The sequence below is a fragment of the Entelurus aequoreus genome, linkage group LG23, assembly GCF_033978785.1.
Source record: "Entelurus aequoreus isolate RoL-2023_Sb linkage group LG23, RoL_Eaeq_v1.1, whole genome shotgun sequence".
Lineage (NCBI taxonomy): Eukaryota > Metazoa > Chordata > Actinopteri > Syngnathiformes > Syngnathidae > Entelurus > Entelurus aequoreus.
In genome coordinates this window covers 40,279,833-40,298,746 of record NC_084753.1, presented here as the reverse complement: position 1 = coordinate 40,298,746, position 18,914 = coordinate 40,279,833, and the positions used below count along the sequence as shown (strand labels likewise).

The 18,914-nt window shown below is 40.2% G+C and overlaps 1 protein-coding gene across 1 annotated transcript in view; it reads right to left on the bottom strand.

The window, feature by feature from the left end:
* The window catches only part of exd2 (exonuclease 3'-5' domain containing 2), a 26,215-nt gene extending 7,301 nt beyond the window's left edge, over positions 1-18,914 (bottom strand). Inside the window, exons 1-8 of the mRNA XM_062034979.1 lie at positions 18,775-18,914; positions 18,304-18,368; positions 12,855-13,247; positions 12,534-12,790; positions 12,345-12,471; positions 6,590-6,870; positions 6,412-6,518; positions 6,219-6,354 (exon numbers count right to left, since the gene is read on the bottom strand). Coding sequence (XP_061890963.1) covers positions 6,219-6,354; positions 6,412-6,518; positions 6,590-6,870; positions 12,345-12,471; positions 12,534-12,790; positions 12,855-13,211 — 1,265 coding nt within the window. The 5' untranslated portion in view covers positions 13,212-13,247; positions 18,304-18,368; positions 18,775-18,914. The remainder of the gene's footprint in view (positions 1-6,218; positions 6,355-6,411; positions 6,519-6,589; positions 6,871-12,344; positions 12,472-12,533; positions 12,791-12,854; positions 13,248-18,303; positions 18,369-18,774) is intronic.

Sequence of the window (18,914 nt, the reverse complement as noted above, 5' to 3'; positions counted from 1 at the left end):
CACCAACCCAAAAAACCTCCCTCCCCCCATTTCTTTCTGTTATCAATATTCTGGTTCCTACATTATATATCAATATATATCACTACAGTCTGCAAGGGATACAGTCCGTAAGCACACATGATTGTGCGTGCTGCTGCTCCACTAATAGTACTAACCTTTAACAGTTAATTTTACTCATTTTCATTCATTACTAGTTTGTATGTAACTGTTTTTATATTGTTGTACTTTCTTTTTTATTCAAGAAAATGTTTTTAATTTATTTATCTTATTTTACTAATTTTTAAAAAAAGTACCTTATCTTCACCATACCTGGTTGTCCAAATTAGGCATAATAATGTGTTAATTCCACGACTGCATATATCGGTTGATATCGGTATCGGTAATTAAAGAGTTGGACAATATCGGATATCGGCAAAAAGCCATTATCGGACATCCCTACTTAGTATAGTTGAAGACTTCCGGTCGTTAGAAAACATGAGTGCACATCATAATGGCGGCTACACTTTCCATCTTAAACATCTAAAAAAATTATTTGGGAATGTCCGGCGGGCCAGATTGAAAAGCTCAACGGGCCGCATGTGGCCCCCGGGCCTTAATTTGCCCAGGTCTGGTCTAGAAGAAGACAAAGTCTGACGCGCTAGTTATCTTTTATTGCCAATTTTATGCTAAAACCGGGCAGAGTATTTCCTCTGCGTACACACGACTGCCTGCGTGTTTCACGCCAAGACACACAACCCTTCTCGATTCTCTGCCGACACGATGTGTTCACAGACCGTGGGAAAAATAACCATCATAACACAATAACATACACACTCACATCAGCACGTACTTACAGTTTGAATGGATACATATAGTTTAAAACTCTAGAAGTAGCGCCACTAAACGCCAGTACAGTCTGCAATAGCACCAGAAATAAATGCTAGTTTTGTTGCCAGAAAGAAAAGGAGTAAAAGGATTGGAGAAATCTCTAGAAAAAAAAAAAACACAACTCTCAACAGAGTTGGAGTAAAATACTAGAGACATTTCCGTTTATTTTCTGTAAAAATGTTTATGTGCCGTAAAACATTTTTGATTTTTCATAAAAACGACCCTTATTTTGCATAGAAATGGCCATTATTTTTCATAAAATGTACCTGATTCTCCATGGAAATGTTTTTTTATTTTCTGTAAAATTTTACGGAAATTTAGGCAACTTTTTACGGAAAATAAGAAAACATTTTATAGAAAATATAGGGATTTTGAAAATAATGACAATTTTTACAACATAATAAGGGTCATTTAAACAGAAAATATATATTTTTAAATGTCCCTTATTTTCTGTTAAAAAGGTTCTTATTTCTCTTAAAATCCCCTTACTCTTCTATACAAGTTTCTCTAATTTTCAGCGAAAATGTTCATTATTGTTCATTACATTTTTTTTTTTATTCTTAGCTTCTTTTTTTCTCTCACAGGTGTAGCTCAAAAATGTCAATTATTTTGCGAGAAAATTTCCATTATTTTCCATAAAATGTCCCTCATTTTTAGTTAAAATATATCTTATTTTCCTTAAAAATTGTCCGTATTTCCCTAAAATGCCTCTTACTTACCATTAAGATGTCCCTTATTTTGCGTAAAAAATGTCCCTTATTTTCCACAAAACGTCGCTTATTTTGCGTAAATTGTCCTTATCTTCCGTAAAATGTCCCTTATTTTATATAAAAATGTTCCTTATTTTCAGATAAATTTCCGTTTATTTTCTGTAAAAATGTTTATGTGCCGTAAAACATTTTAGATTTTTCATAAAAATGACCCTTATTTTGCGTAGAAAATGGCCATTATTTTTCATAAAATGTACCTGATTCTCCATGGAAATGTTTTTTTTTTAAATTTTACGGAAATTTAGGCAATTTTTTACGGAAAATAAGAAAACATTTATAGAAAATATAGGGATTTTGAAAATAATGACAATTTTTACAACATAATAAGGGGCATTTTAACAGAAAATATATATATATTTTTAAATGTCCCTTATTTTCTGTTAAAAAGGTTCTTATTTCTCTTAAAATCCCCTTTCTTTTCTATACAAGTCTCTCTAATTTCCAGTGAAAATGTTCATTATTGTTCATTACAAAATTTTTTTTTTTATTCTTAGCTTCTTTTTTTTCTTACAGAAAGGTGTAGCTCAAAAATGTCAATTATTTTGCGAGAAAATTTCCATTATTTTCCATAAAATGTCCCTCATTTTTAGTAAAAATGTATCTTATTTTCCTTAAAAATTGTCCTTATTTCCCTAAAATGCCTCTTACTTATCATTAAGATGTCCCTTATTTTGCGTAAAAAATGTCCCTTATTTTCCACAAAACGTCGCTTATTTTGCGTAAAAATGTACCTTATTTTCCACTAAATAGTCCTTATCTTCCGTAAAATGTCCCTTATTTTATATAAAAATGTTCCTTATTTTCAGAGACATTTCCGTTTATTTTCTGCAAAAATGTTTGTTCCGTAAAACATTTTTTATTTTCCATAAAAATGACCCTTATTTTGCGTAGAAAACGGCCATTATTTTTCATAAAATGTACCTTATTCTCCATAAAAATGTTTTATTTTAAGTAAAATTTTACGGACATTTATGCAACTTTTTACGGAAAATAAGAAAATATTTTAACATAAAAAATAGGGATTTTTTTTTTACTGAAAATAAAACATGTTTAAAAACGTCCCCTATTTTCTGTTAAAAAGGTTCTTATTTCTCGTAAAATCCCCTTACTTTTCTATACAAGACTAATTTTCCGCGAAAATGTTTGTTATTGTTCATAAAAAAAAACATTTTATTCTTAGCTGGTCAGGTTACAGAAAGGTGTGGCTCATAAAAATGTCAATTATTTTGTGAGAAAATTTCCATTATTTTCCATAAAATGCTCATTTTTAGTAAAAATGTATCTTATTTTCCTTAAAAATTGTCCTTATTTCCCTAAAATGCCTCTTACTTATCATTAAGATGTCCCTTATTTTGCATAAAAAATGTCCCTTATTTTCCACAAAATGTCGCTTATTTTGCTTAAAAATTTACCTTATTTTCCACTAAATTGTCCTTATCTTCCGTAAAATGTCCCTTATTTTATATAAAAATGTTCCTTATTTTCAGAGACATTTCCGTTTATTTTCTGCAAAAATGTTTATGTTCCGTAAAACATTTTTTATTTTCCATAAAAATGACCCATATTTTGCGTAGAAAATGGCCATTATTTTTCATAACATGTACCTTATTCTCCATAAAAATGTTTTATTTTCTGTAAAATTTTACGGAAATTTATGCAACTTTTTACGGAAAATAAGAAAATATTTTAATTAAAAAAAATAGGGATTTTTTTTTACTGAAAATAAAAAATGTTTAAAAATGTCCCCTATTTGCTGTTAAAAAGGTTCTTATTTCTCGTAAAATCCCCTTACTTTTCTATACAAGACTAATTTTCCGCGAAAATGTTCGTTATTGTTCATAAAAAAAACCATTTTATTCTTAGCTGGTCAGGTTACAGAAAGGTGTGGCCCATAAAAATGTCAATTATTTTGCGAGAAAATTTCCATTATTTTCCATAAAATGTCCCTCATTTTTAGTAAAAATGTATCTTATTTTCCTTAAAAATTGTCCTTATTTCCCTAAAATGCCTCTTACTTATCATTAAGATGTCCCTTATTTTGCTTAAAAATGTACCTTATTTTCCACTAAATTGTCCCTTATTTTGCGTAAAAAATTTCCCTTATTTTCCACAAAATGTCGCTTATTTTGCTTAAAAATGTACCTTATTTTCCACTAAATTGTCCTTATCTTAAATAAAATGTCCCTTATTTTATATAAAAATGTTCCTTATTTTCAGAGACATTTCCGTTTATTTTCTGCAAAAATGTTTATGTTCCGTAAAACATTTTTTATTTTCCATAAAAATGACCCTTATTTTGCGTAGAAAATGGCCATTATGTTTCATAAAATGTACCTTATTCTCCATAAAAATGTTTTATTTTCTGTAAAATTTTACGGAAATTTATGCAACTTTTTACGGAAAATAAGAAAATATTTTAATAGAAAATATAGGGATTTTTTTTTTACTGAAAATAATGAACATTTTGACAAACAAGGGGCATTTTAACAGCAAATATATTTTTTTAAAATGTCCCCTATTTTCTGTTAAAAAGGTTCTTATTTCTCGTAAAATCCCCTTACTTTTCTATACAAGACTAATTTTCCGCGAAAATATTCGTTATTGTTCATAAAAAAATTTTTTTAATTCTTAGCTGGTCAGGTTACAGAAAGGTGTGGCTCATAAAAATGTCAATTATTTTGCGAGAAAATTTCCATTATGTTCCATAAAATGCTCATTTTTACTAAAAATGTATCTTATTTTCCTTAAAAATTGTCCTTATTTCCCTAAAATGCCTCTTACTTATCATTAAGATGTCCCTTATTTTGCGTAAAAAATGTCCCTTATTTTCCACAAAATGTCGCTTATTTTGCTTAAAAATGTACCTTATTTTCCACTAAATTGTCCTTATCTTAAATAAAATGTCCCTTATTTTATATAAAAATGTTCCTTATTTTCAGAGACGTTTATTTTCTGCAAAAATGTTTATGTTCCGTAAAACATTTTTTATTTTCCATAAAAATTACCCTTATTTTGCGTAGAAAATGGCCATTATTTTTCATAAAATGTACCTTATTCTCCATAAAAATGTTTTATTTTCTGTAAAATTTTACGGAAATTTATGCAACATTTTACGGAAAATAAGAAAATATTTTAATATAAAAAAATAGGGATATTTTTTTTTACTGAAAATAAAAAATGTTTAAAAATGTCCCCTATTTTCTGTTAAAAAGGTTCTTATTTCTCGTAAAATCCCCTTAATTTTCTATACAAGACCAATTTTCCGCGAAAATGTTCGTTATTGTTCATAAAAAAAAACATTTTATTCTTAGCTGGTCAGGTTACAGAAAGGTGTGGCTCATAAAAATGTCAATTATTTTGCGAGAAAATTTCCATTATTTTCCATAAAATGCTCATTTTTAGTAAAAATGTATCTTATTTTCCTTAAAAATTGTCCTTATTTCCCTAAAATGCCTCTTACTTACCATTAAGATGTCCCTTATTTTGTGTAAAAAATGTACCTTATTTTCCACAAAATGTCGCTTATTTTGCGTAAAAATGTACCTTATTTTCCACTAAATTGTCCTTATCTTCCGTAAAATGTCCCTTATTTTATATAAAAATGTTCCTTATTTTCAGAGACATTTCCGTTCATTTTCTGCAAAAATGTTTATGTTCCGTAAAACATTTTTTATTTTCCATAAAAATGACCCTTATTTTGCGTAGAAAATGGCCATTATTTTTCATAAAATGTACCTTATTCTCCATTAAAAAAAAAATTATTTTCTGTAAAATTTTACGGAAATTTATGCAACTTTTTACGGAAAATAAGAAAATATTTTAATAGAAAAAAATTACACATTTATTTGGCCTTTTTAAAGAATATGTGCATCATATCAAATGTGATGTCATATTGTGTAATCCCCAGGTATTTGAGGGGGAAACCCTGTTAGTGTTCATCACCTTTACTTAACATTGAAGCTTTAGCCGTTCGCTCCTTTAGTCGTCCTGCTAGCATGCTTCGCCATTCCGTTTCCCTCTCATCCTCCAGTGATAATGCTACTTGGAAGCAACATTTTGTGCCACGGTGGTGAGGGACAGCGTCTTGGAAGCTGCTTTTAGACGCTTTTAATGGGATTTAACTCTTCCAGAAAGTGAAATGAATTATATTTATATAGCGCTTTTCTCTAGTGACTCAAAGCGTTTTTAATAATAATAATAATAGATTTTATTTGTAAAAAGCACTTTACATCGAGTAAACAACCTCAAAGTGCCACAGTGTATTAAAAAATGTTTATAAAAATAAAAACTAGAACAGCCAAATAGCTAAAACTCTGCATACATCTAAAAAAAGGTTTTTTTTTAAAAAGAAGGGTTTTTAAGCCTTTTTTAAAAGCATCCACCGTCTGTGGTGCCCTCAGGTGGTCAGGGAGAGCGTTCCACAGACTGGGAGCGGCGGAGCAGAAAGCTCAGGTTCCACAGTGGTTCATTTAAAGCAGTGTGGGTGGCGCTGGGAGCAGGGGGGGTGAAGTGTGCTACACCAACCGAGCTATACCGGCCCATGTCAGTGGTGCGGGTGGGTATATCTGGGGGGGTACTGACCGGATGTAGGAGTCTGCTTTGCCGCAGACCACGCAGAGGTTCTCCTTGGCCGTGAGGTAGTAGTCCTGCTGGGAGTCCGGACGTCCGGAAGGCTCGAAGAGAAGCCGGACCACGAATGGATCTTCACTCTGGAGAACTGAAGCAAGAGTCCATCAAACATTTGTTTGCACACCCATGCTAAGTTAGCATGTACCTCCTATTCCTTTGTCCAGGTACCACTTGGCCTTCTTCTTGTCACACGTGCACAGAGGCTGGCCGTCGGGGGCGTGCAGGAAGCAGTTGTCGTAGAGCGGAGACCTCCTGGAAGAAGAACAGGGGTGGTCAGGTCAGATGGAAGTCAGCCCGCCAAGACCAGCTAGTCCAACCCTCACCTGGCAGAGTAACCCACGCCCAGCGGCTTTCTCTTATTGTTTTTCCTGGGGTCTGGGACTTGCTGATCTCCAGACTCTGGGCTTTTCAACGAGCGATTCCGCCGCCGCCTCTCGCCGTCGTCATCGTCTCCGCCACGTCGGCCCCTGAATGGCACGTCCAGCAGCCCCTGGCAGCGGGCGGCCAGCTCCACGTAGGAGCTCCCGCCGGCTTGGGCGAGGAGGCCCAGGAGGGACAGGAAGAGGGCGATGGAGACTTGGGCGTCCCTGGCTGCATAGGACACCTGAAGGAGGATTTTGGACTATTGGAAAGTTCCATGATGTCACACAATATACTACACCAGGGGTCGGCAACCCGCGGCTCTAGAGCCGCATGTGGCTCTTTAGCGCCGCCCTAGTGGCTCTCTGGAGCTTTTTTAAAAATGTATGAAAAATGGAAAAAGATGAGGAAAAAAAAAAAGTTTTTGTTATAAAGCACACTGTTTATATTAAACATGCTTCAGCTTCACTGATTCGAGTATTTGGCGAGCGCAGTTTTGTCCTACTAATTTTGGCGGTCCTTGAACTCACCGTAGTTTGTTTACATGTATAACTTTCGCCGACTTTCTGGGACGTGTTTTATGCCACTTCTTTTTCTGTCTCATTTTGTCCACCACACTTTTAACGTTGTGCATGAATGCACAAAGGTGAGTTTTGTTGATGTTATTGACTTGTGTGGAGTGCTAATCTGACATATTTGGTCACTGCATGACTGCGAGCTAATCGATGCTAACATGCTATTTAGGCTAGCTATATGTACATATTGCAGCATTATGCCTCATTTGTAGCTATATTTGAGCTCATTTAGCTTCCTTTAAGTCCTCTTAATTCAATTTATATCTCATGACACACTATCTGTATGTAATATGGCTTTTAATTTGTTGCGGCTCCAGACAGATTTTTTTTTTTTTTTTTTGGTCCAATATGGCTCTTTCAACATTTTGGGTTGCCGACCCCTGTACTACACAGTTCCATGATGTCACACAATATACTGCACAGTTCCATGATGTCACACAATATACTGCACAGTTCCATGATGTCACACAATATACTGCACAGTTCCATGATGTCACACCATATACTGCACAGTTCCATGATGTCACACCATATACTGCACAGTTCCATGATGTCACACAATATACTGCACAGTTCCATGATGTCACACCATATACTGCACAGTTCCATGATGTCACACCATATACTGCACAGTTCCATGATGTCACACAATATACTGCACAGTTCCATGATGCCACACAATATACTGCACAGTTCCATGATGTCACACAATATACTGCACAGTTCCATGATGTCACACCATATACTGCACAGTTCCATGATGTCACACAATATACTGCACAGTTTCATGATGTCACACCATATACTGCACAGTTCCATGATGTCACACAATATACTGCACAGTTCCATGATGTCACACCATATACTGCACAGTTCCATGATGTCACACCATATACTGCACAGTTCCATGATGTCACACCATATACTGCACAGTTCCATGATGTCACACCATATACTGCACAGTTCCATGATGTCACACCATATACTACACAGGCTGGCTAGTTCCATGATGTCACACAATATACTGCACAGTTCCATGATGTCACACCATATACTGCACAGTTCCATGATGTCACACCATATACTGCACAGTTCCATGATGTCACACCATATACTGCACAGTTCCATGATGTCACACCATATACTGCACAGTTCCATGATGTCACACAATATACTGCACAGTTCCATGATGTCACACAATATACTGCACAGTTCCATGATGTCACACCATATACTACACAGGCTGGCTAGTTCCATGATGTCACACAATATACTGCACAGTTCCATGATGTCACACAATATACTGCACAGTTCCATGATGTCACACAATATACTGCACAGTTCAATGATGTCACACAATATACTGCACAGTTCCATGATGTCACACAATATACTGCACAGTTCAATGATGTCACACAATATACTGCACAGTTCCATGATGTCACACAATATACTACACAGGCTGGCTAGTTCCATGATATCACACAATATACTGCACAGTTCCATGATGTCACACCATATACTGCACAGTTCCATGATGTCAAAAAAAATGACAAAAGAGTTTGTGATATTAAAAATTGTAATCATTGTAGTGTCGACTGTACTTGGTATCGTTACAGTGGTCTGTGTAGATCCACCCATGGCATTTGTTTACATTCAGGGGTGAGCTATCGTATCCTCCTACGGTGTGTAGTGAAGCATGTATAGCTATTCCTCGTCCTGCAGTGATAATGCTACTTTATTTGTCGCCATGGAGGCAAAGATTAGTGATTTCGGAGTAACTAGAACACGAGGTAGGTAGGTTAGCCACTAGCTAGCTAGTCATGTTTCAAATTAACACATACAGATCAGCGTTCCAGTGTTATAACTTCACCTTTATCGTTAGTTTCTAAGCCAAAATGAGTCCATTCTCCCTTAGCTGTCTACACACTGTCTGCTTGCAAGTGCTCCGTGCGTGTGCGCTGCAGAACATGCTCCTCTGCTCATATTACCAGCAATGCCACGACGGGTAGAGGCAGTAGTACCGTTTTTCATTCATGAGTACCACAGTACTTATTAGTAGGGATGTCCGATAATGGCTTTTTGCCGATATTCCGATATTGCCCAACTCTTTAATTATCGATACCGATATCAACCGATACCGATATCAACCGATATATGCAGTCGTGGAATTAACACATTATTATGTCTAATTTGGACAACCAGGTATGGTGAAGATAAGGTACTTTTAAAAAAAAATTATAAAATAAAATAAGATAAATAAATTAAAAACATTTTCTTGAATAAAAAAGAAAGTAAAACAATATAAAAACAGTTACATAGAAACTAGTAATTAATGAAAATTAGTAAAATTAACTGTTAAAGGTTAGTACTATTAGTGGAGCAGCAGCACGCACAATCATGTGTGCTTACGGACTGTATCCCTTGCAGACTGTATTGATATATATTGATATATAATGTAGGAACCAGAATATTGATAACAGAAAGAAATGGGGGGAGGGAGGTTTTTTGGGTTGGTGCACTAATTGTAAGTGTATCTTGTGTTTTTTATGTTGATTTAATAATAAAAAAAAACAAAAAACGATACAGATAATAAAAAAAAACGATACAGATAATTCCCGATATTACATTTTAACGCATTTATCGGCCGATAATATCGGCAGGCCGATATTATCGGACATCCCTAGCCAAAAGTATTTGGCCACCCGTCCAAATGATGAGAATCAGGTGTCCTAATCACTTGGCCCGGTGTATCAAATCCAGCACTTAGGCATGGAGACTGTTCCTACAAACGTGTGAAAGAATGGGCCGCTTTCAGTGATTTCCAGCGTGGAACTGTCATAAGGATGCCACCTGTGCAACGAATCCAGTCGTGAAATTTCCTCTCTCCTAAATATTCCAAAGTCAACTTTATTATAAGAAAAGTGAAGAGTTTGGGAACAACAGCAACTCAGCCACCAAGTGGTAGGCCACGTAATAAGACAGAGGGGTCAGCGGATGCTGGAGCGCATCGTGCTACAGTTGCTACAGAGCTCCAGACTTAATGTGACCTTCCAATTAGCCCACATACAGTACGCAGAGAGCTTCATGGAATGGCTTTCCATGGCCGGGCAGCTGCATCTAAGCCAGGGGTGGGCAATTAATTTTTACCGGGGGCCGCATGAGCTACCCGAGCACTGCTGGAGGGCCACATCGACAATATTTCAATTACATTTCGCTCAATATTATTTTTGATATATACCGTAAGATAAATAATAATAATAATAATAATAATTAATAATAATAGTAATACTTCAACATAGTGTGTGTAACAGCATTCCATGACTAATATAAATAAATTAACATTAATAATAAATGACAGTAAAATAAGCACACGTATGACTGAGGAGTCATACTGTAACTTTGTGTGGTGTTTGAGTTGTCCGACTTTTTGTGTGGCCATAAACGCACCAGTGGTTTAGTGCTATGCGTGTTGGTGACAGATGACAAGTTGGTTTTGGCCTGGTTTGTACGGCAGAAAATGACTAGTTTTTCAAGATAGAAGTGTTTTACTCATGTTTTTGGTGTGGTTATGTCCGAATATAAACAGTTTTGCTCAATAAAGTGATCGATATAATTCCTGTCCTCGAAGCATCTCGATAGACGTTACAATAATTGAACGGTGTTCAATTGAACGGTGTTGACGAACACCGTTAGGGCCGCTTGTTGTCACTGTCACTCAGAGTTGCATTGCAAAATTACATAGAATAAATATGTTTATTTTGTTTAGAATTCAGATGGGATTTGATTTGGTGCGCGGCATATACTTGCTGCGCGCAGCAGACGCTTGAGCAGTGCGCAAATGCGCAGGCACGCACCTTAGGTGAGGGGACGTTGCTAGGCAGTCCATGTCTTGTTGAAAACACGCCATTCCTCATCAACTTTTCTCTTTTTAGCGTCTCGGGTGTAAACCGTGCATCACTTGTCGCTGCATGTGCACCTTCACTCGCAGGTTACACACGGACACACGCCCATAAATAATACTTTTCAAAATAAAAGCAGCACAGTTGTATTGCGCGCACGACATAGATGTTTTTTCAACTTTATTTTGTAATTGCAGTTGTTCACATTCACTCACAATCACGCACACGCATACGTCTACACGGAAGTAATACAAATAACGATTTTCAAAACAAAAGCAGCACCGTCGTATTGCACACTCGACATAGATACTTTTTAAAATTTATTTTGTAATTTATAATTGGCCTCACGCGGGCCGGACAGGGACGCACAAAGGGCCGGATGCGGCCCGCGGGCCGCAGAATGCCCAGGTCTGATCTAAGCCGTACATCTCAGAGTCCAATGCAAAGGGTGGGATGCAGTGGTGTAAAGCAGTGGTCCCCAACCTTTTTGTAGCTGCGGACCGGTCAACGCTTGAAAATTTGTCCCACGGGCCGGGGGGGGGTTGTATTTAAAAAAAAAAAAAAAAAAAAAAAAACTTTTTTTTTCTTTTTCTACATAAATACAATCATGTGTGCTTACGGACTGTATCCCTGCAGACTGTATTGATCTATATTGATATATAATGTATATATTGTGATTTTTATGTTGATTTCATTAAAAAAAAAAAAAAAAAAAAAAAAAGTTTTTAATTTCTTGTGCGGCCCGGTACCAATCGGTACCGGTCCGCGGCCCGGTGGTTGGGGACCACTGGTGTAAAGCACGTCACCACTGGACTCTAGAGCAGTGGCGATGACTTCTCTGGACTGACGGACCAGGCTGGGTTTGGAGGTTGCCAGGAGAACGCTACATTTTGGACTGCATTGTGCCGAGTGTGAAATTTGGTGGAGGAGGAATTATGGTGTGGGGTTGGTTATTCAGGAGTTGGGCTTGGCCCCTTAGTTCCAGTGAAAGGAACTTTGAATGCTCCGGGATACCAAAATATTTTGGACAATTCCAAGGGATGGCACTTCTAGTTCATATGTGAGTCAAGGCAGGTGGCCAAATACTTTTGGCAATATAGTGTAAGCTGCACAACATGAGGTCCATGGCTCCCCCTAGTGGATGTTCACCTCAGTGTGCCGGACAGATTGGAGGTCCTCATAACCCCCAGACTGGAAAGTCTTTCGACGGTCACAACGGAGGAGGGGACAGAAACACGTACCTGCTCCGGAGTCAGTTGGTCTGCCTCCCAGTCGCTACATCGCAGCTGCAGCGATTTGTCCAGAGAGACGTTCAACACGTCGGCCGCCAGCGACTTCAGGCTCAGTCCGTTACTGATGGACGCCTGCCTGGAGGACACATTGAAGGCTTTTTAGCGAGCGGACAGACGAGTACACGGTGACAGACGCACTTTTGTCTCAAGGCGAGGTAGCGAAGGTCCACCGTGCAGTTCAGCGAGAGGCCGTAGTCGCGCGTCAGCCGCTTCCCGTCTTCGTAGCAGCCCACGCCGGCCTTCAGGACGTGCGGGTCGCGGAGCACCTCCACCAAACCGGGCGGGAAGGACCGCTGCCCGTCACGGAACACCAGGAGCCGCACGAGCACGCACAGACCGGAGCAGGAGGCCAGCTGGAGCAGGGACACCACCGAGGGGCGGCCCTCCATTGACACCTGAACAAAAGAAGAAGTCCATTGCAAACTTTCCCAGGGACTTGGAAGCATCCTCGGGCTTTACCCATTCACAGTCCAGTCCCAGCACGGGGAACAGCACCAGGTCCTTTTGTATCAGCGGCCACATCTTCTGCCATTCCTCCTGGGAGCTCACCAGCGCCAGTTTCAGCCCCCGCAGCTGCTCCGAACTCACGGGGGAGGCCGCCGGACACTCCGAGGCCGTCGGCTCCCCCGGCGAGGCGTGCCGGTCGCCATGGTCTTCCGCGGGCGGCACGTCGGCGCAGGCAGGAGGCGCGGAGTCAGCCACCCTCTGAATGGAAGGGAGCCTCTTCCGCCTGGTGCCGTACGCTCGCCACAGGAGCAGACCGCCAAAGGTGGCCCCGAGGAGCGTGGTGATGATGGCGGCCAGCTGGCGAGACATGGCCAAGTGGTCTCTGGCAGACTGGGAGGTGCAAACCTGAAAGACCAGAACATCTTCATTGGACACAGGAAGGAAAGGCATCAAGCTTCTAGAGCAGTGCCGTGAGATACAGTCTGGTGTATCCATCCATTATCTACCGCTTGTCCCTTTTGGGGTCGCGGGAGGTACTGGAGCCTATCTCAGCTGCATTCGGGCGGAAGGCGGGGCACACCCTGGACAAGTCGCCACCTCATCGCAGGGCCAACACAGACAGACAACATTCACACACTAGGGACCATTTAGTGTTGCCAATCAACCTACCCCCAGGTGCATGTCTTAGGAGGTGGGAGGAGCCTACCCCCAGGTGCATGTCTTAGGAGGTGGGAGGAGCCTATCCCCAGGTGCCTAACTTTACCTATTTGGGTTAAAAACCAGTAATTATAGTCTGCAAATGATGTGTTGTTGTGGAGTGTCGGTGCGGTCTAGAGCTCGGCAGAGTAACCGTGTAATACTCTTCCATATCAGTAGGTGGCAGCAGGTAGCTAATTGCTTTGTAGATGTCGGAAACAGCGGGAGGCAGGGTGCAGGTAAAAAGGTGTCTAATGCTTAAACCAGAAATCAACAAAAGGTGAGTGCCCCTAAGAAAAGGCATTGAAGCTTAGGGAAGGCTATGCAGAACCAAACTAAAACTGAACTGGCTACAAAGTAAACAAAAACAGAATGCTGGACGACAGCAAAGACTTACTGTGGAGCAAAGACGGCGTCCACAAAGCACATCCGAACATGACATGACAATCAACAATGTCCCCACAAAGAAGGATAAAAACAACTGAAATATTCTTGACTGCTAAAACAAAGTAGATGCGGGAAATATCTCTCAAAGGAAGACATGAAACTGCTGCAGGAAAATACCAAAATAAGAGAAAAAGCCACTAAAAGAGTAAAAGAAGAAGAACTAAAACACTACACACAGGAAAACAGCAAAAAAGTCCAACTAAGTCAGGGTGTGATGTGACAGTACACCTACTTTGAGACAAGAGCTATAGTGATGCATGCTTGGTTATGCTTTAAAGTCATATCCAACAATTGCGACAACGACTTTTTACTGTCAACTGAGTTTCGTTTTTTAATGACTTCTGCTGGTGGTGTGCCTCCGTGTTTGTTCAACGCAAAAAATGTGCCTTGGCTCTAAAAAGGTTGGGGACCACTGGTCTAGAGCAGTGATCCCCAACCTTTTTTGCACTACGGACCGGTTTAATGTAGGCATTATTTTCATGGACCGGCTTTGAGTCCTCCTCAACCCGCAAGTCAGTGAAACTCGAGTCTCCCTTAACCCATGACTTAGTGAAACTAGTCTTCTTTAACCCGCAAGCCAGTAAAACGCGAGTCTCCCTTAACCCCTGAGTCAGTGAAACTAGACTTCTTCAACCTGTGAGTCAGTGAGACTAGTCTTCAACCCATGAGTCAGTGAATCTAGTCTTCTTCAACCTGTGAGTCAGTCAAACTAGTCGTCTTCAACCTGTGAGTCAGTGAATCTAGTCTTCTTCAACCTGTGAGTCAGTCAAACCAGTCTTCTTCAACCTGTGAGTCAGTGAATCTAGTCTTCTTCAACCTGTGAGTCAGTCAAACTAGTCTTCCTCAACCTGTGAGTCAGTAAATCTAGTCTTCTTCAACCTGTGAGTCAGTGAAACTAGTCTTCAACCTGTGAGTCAGTCAAACTAGTCTTCTTCAACCTGTGAGTCAGTGAATCTAGTCTTCTTCAACCTGTGAGTCAGTCAAACTAGTCTTCAACCTGTGAGTCAGTGAATCTAGTCTTCTTCAACCTGTGAGTCAGTCAAACTAGTCTTCTTCAACCTGTGAGTCAGTGAAACTAGTCTTCAACCTGTGAGTCAGTGAAACTAGTCTTCAACCTGTGAGTCAGTGGATCTAGTCTTCTTCAACCTGTGAGTCAGTCAAACTAGTCTTCAACCTGTGAGTCAGTCAAACTAGTCTTCTTCAACCTGTGAGTCAGTGAAACTAGTCTTCAACCTGTGAGTCAGTGGATCTAGTCTTCTTCAACCTGTGGGTCAGTGGATCTAGTCTTCTTCAACCTGTGAGTCAGTCAAACTAGTCTTCAACCTGTGAGTCAGTCAAACTAGTCTTCTTCAACCTGTGAGTCAGTGAAACTAGTCTTCAACCTGTGAGTCAGTGAAACTAGTCTTCTTCAACCTGTGAGTCAGTGAATCTAGTCTTCTTCAACCTGTGAGTCAGTGAAACTAGTCTTCAACCTGTGAGTCAGTGAAACTAGTCTTCAACCTGTAAGTCAGTGAATCTAGTCTTCTTCAACCTGTGAGTCAGTGAAAATAGTCTTCAACCTGTGAGTCAGTCAAACTAGTCTTCTTCAACCTGTGAGTCAGTGAATCTAGTCTTCTTCAACCTGTGAGTCAGTGAAACTAGTCTTCAACCTGTGAGTCAGTGAATCTAGTCTTCTTCAACCTGTGAGTCAGTGAATCTAGTCTTCTTCAACCTGTGAGTCAGTCAAATTAGTCTTCTTCAACCTGTGAGTCAGTCAAACCAGTCTTCTTCAACCTCTGAGTCAGTCAAACTAGTCTTCTTCAACCTGTGAGTCAGTGAATCTAGTCTTCTTCAACCTGTGAGTCAGTCAAACTAGTCTTCTTCAACCTGTGAGTCAGTGAATCTAGTCTTCAACCTGTGAGTCAGTGAATCTAGTCTTCTTCAACCTGTGAGTCAGTCAAACTAGTCTTCTTCAACCTGTGAGTCAGTGAATCTAGTCTTCTTCAACCTGTGAGTCAGTAAAACTAGTCTTCTTCAACCTGTGAGTCAGTGAAACTAGTCTTCAACCTGTGAGTCAGTGAATCTAGTCTTCTTCAACCTGTGAGTCAGTCAAACTAGTCTTCTTCAACCTGTGAGTCAGTGAAACTAGTCTTCATCCTGTGAGTCAGTGAAACTAGTCTTCTTCAACTCGCGAGTCCGTGAAACCAGAGTCCTCCTCAACCTGCAAGTCAGCGAAACGCGAGTCTTCATCAACCCGTGAGTCAGTGAAATTTGAGTCTCCCTCAACCTGTGAGTCAGTGAAACCAGAGTCCTCCTCAACCTGCAAGTCAGCGAAAAGTAAGTCTTCATCAACCCGTGAGTCAGCCAAATTTGAGTCTCCCTTAACCCGTAAGTCGATGAAACCTGAGTCGTCCTCAACCCGCGAGTCAGTGAAACTAGTCTTCTTCAACTCGCGAGTCCGTGAAACCCGAGTCCTCCTCAACCTGCAAGTCAGCGAAACGCGAGTCTCCCTTAACCACGCGAGTCCGTAAACTCCCTCAAGCCGTGAGTCAGTGCCAAGTGAAAGTGTGCTGACCACCAAGGTGTAAGGTGGACTTTAAGAGTCGGTGTGTTTCAAGGTGATCAATGATCCAGGGTGAATATGCTGCATGTTACCTGGGAGTCAGTGTTTCAAGGTGATCAATGATCCAGGGTGAATATGCTGCATGTTACCTGGGAGTCAGTGTTTCAAGGTGATATATGATCCAGGGTGAATATGCTGCATGTTACCTGGGAGTCAGTGTTTCAAGGTGATCAATGATCCAGGGTGAATATGCTGCATGTTACCTGGGAGTCAGTGTTTCAAGGTGATCAATGATCCAGGGTGAATATCAATCAATCAATGTTTATTTATATAGCCCTAAATCACAAGTGTCTCAAAGGGCTGTACAAGCCACAACGACATCCTCGGTACAGAGCCCACATATGAATATGCTGCATGTTACCTGGGAGTCAGTGTTTCAAGGTGATATATGATCCAGGGTGAATATGCTGCATGTTACCTGGGAGTCAGTGTTTCAAGGTGATCAATGATCCAGGGTGAATATGCTGCATGTTACCTGGGAGTCAGTGTTTCAAGGTGATATATGATCCAGGGTGAATATGCTGCATGTTACCTGGGAGTCAGTGTTTCAAGGTGATCAATGATCCAGGGTGAATATGCTGCATGTTACCTGGGAGTCAGTGTTTCAAGGTGATATATGATCCAGGGTGAATATGCTGCATGTTACCTGGGAGTCAGTGTTTCAAGGTGATATATGATCCAGGGTGAATATGCTGCATGTTACCTGGGAGTCAGTGTTTCAAGGTGATCAATGATCCAGGGTGAATATGCTGCATGTTACCTGGGAGTCAGTGTTTCAAGGTGATCAATGATCCAGGGTGAATATGCTGCATGTTACCTGGGAGTCAGTGTTTCAAGGTGATCAATGATCCAGGGTGAATATGCTGCATGTTACCTGGGAGTCAGTGTTTCAAGGTGATATATGATCCAGGGTGAATATGCTGCATGTTACCTGGGAGTCAGTGTTTCAAGGTGATATATGATCCAGGGTGAATATGCTGCATGTTACCTGGGAGTCAGTGTTTCAAGGTGATCAATGATCCAGGGTGAATATGCTGCATGTTACCTGGGAGTCAGTGTTTCAAGGTGATCAATGATCCAGGGTGAATATCAATCAATCAATGTTTATTTATATAGCCCTAAATCACAAGTGTCTCAAAGGGCTGTACAAGCCACAACGACATCCTCGGTACAGAGCCCACATATGAATATGCTGCATGTTACCTGGGAGTCAGTGTTTCAAGGTGATATATGATCCAGGGTGAATATGCTGCATGTTACCTGGGAGTCAGTGTTTCAAGGTGATATATGATCCAGGGTGAATATGCTGCATGTTACCTGGGAGTCAGTGTTTCAAGGTGATCAATGATCCAGGGTGAATATGCTGCATGTTACCTGGGAGTCAGTGTTTCAAGGTGATCAATGATCCACAGTGAATATGCTGCATGTTACCTGGGAGTCAGTGTTTCAAGGTGATATATGATCCAGGGTGAATATGCTGCATGTTACCTGGGAGTCAGTGTTTCAAGGTGATCAATGATCCAGGGTGAATATGCTGCATGTTACCTGGGAGTCAGTGTTTCAAGGTGATATATGATCCAGGGTGAATATGCTGCATGTTACCTGGGAGTCAGTGTTTCAAGGTGATCAATGATCCAGGGTGAATATGCTGCATGTTACCTGGGAGTCAGTGTTTCAAGGTGATCAATGATCCAGGGTGAATATGCTGCATGTTACCTGGGAGTCAGTAGACCTCCAGCGGGCTCTGCTGCTTGAGGACCGGGGACAGACTCTGCATGGCCCTGGGAGCAACACCAGGGGACAGTTTTTAGAAGAACAAACCACGTTCAGTGAAACAATTCAGAGACAAACATTTTGCTAGGGGGGCGTAACAATAAACATCGTGATTGAGAATGTCACTTTTAAGGTTAAATAACGTGTATTATATGATAGCATCTTGACCCCACAGCGTCTTCTGGGGAGTATTGTGTTTCTGGGACAAGCTGAAGCGAACATAGAATAATATTTGAAGAGAAATAATGACAAAGTTAGCAAAGCAAAGTATAAATAATGATATAAACTGACATCATGGCGTTAGTTGGCAATGCTAATGCTAAAGCTAACTCGCATATTTCAACGCACAAGTCACGCGCGGCCAAAACACACTCAAAGTTTCCTGTGGAACACAAAGTCGCCAGTTGGTCTTACCTTCGTGTCTTCTGTCACAACTAACGGCAGTTCTAGACAATGTTGGACATTTCTTTGTTTTTTCTGTGGTTTTTTTTAGTTATTTAAACGCGTTGACAGTAGTTTCCGGGTTGTATTTATATCGGTGGTGCAGCGGTGAC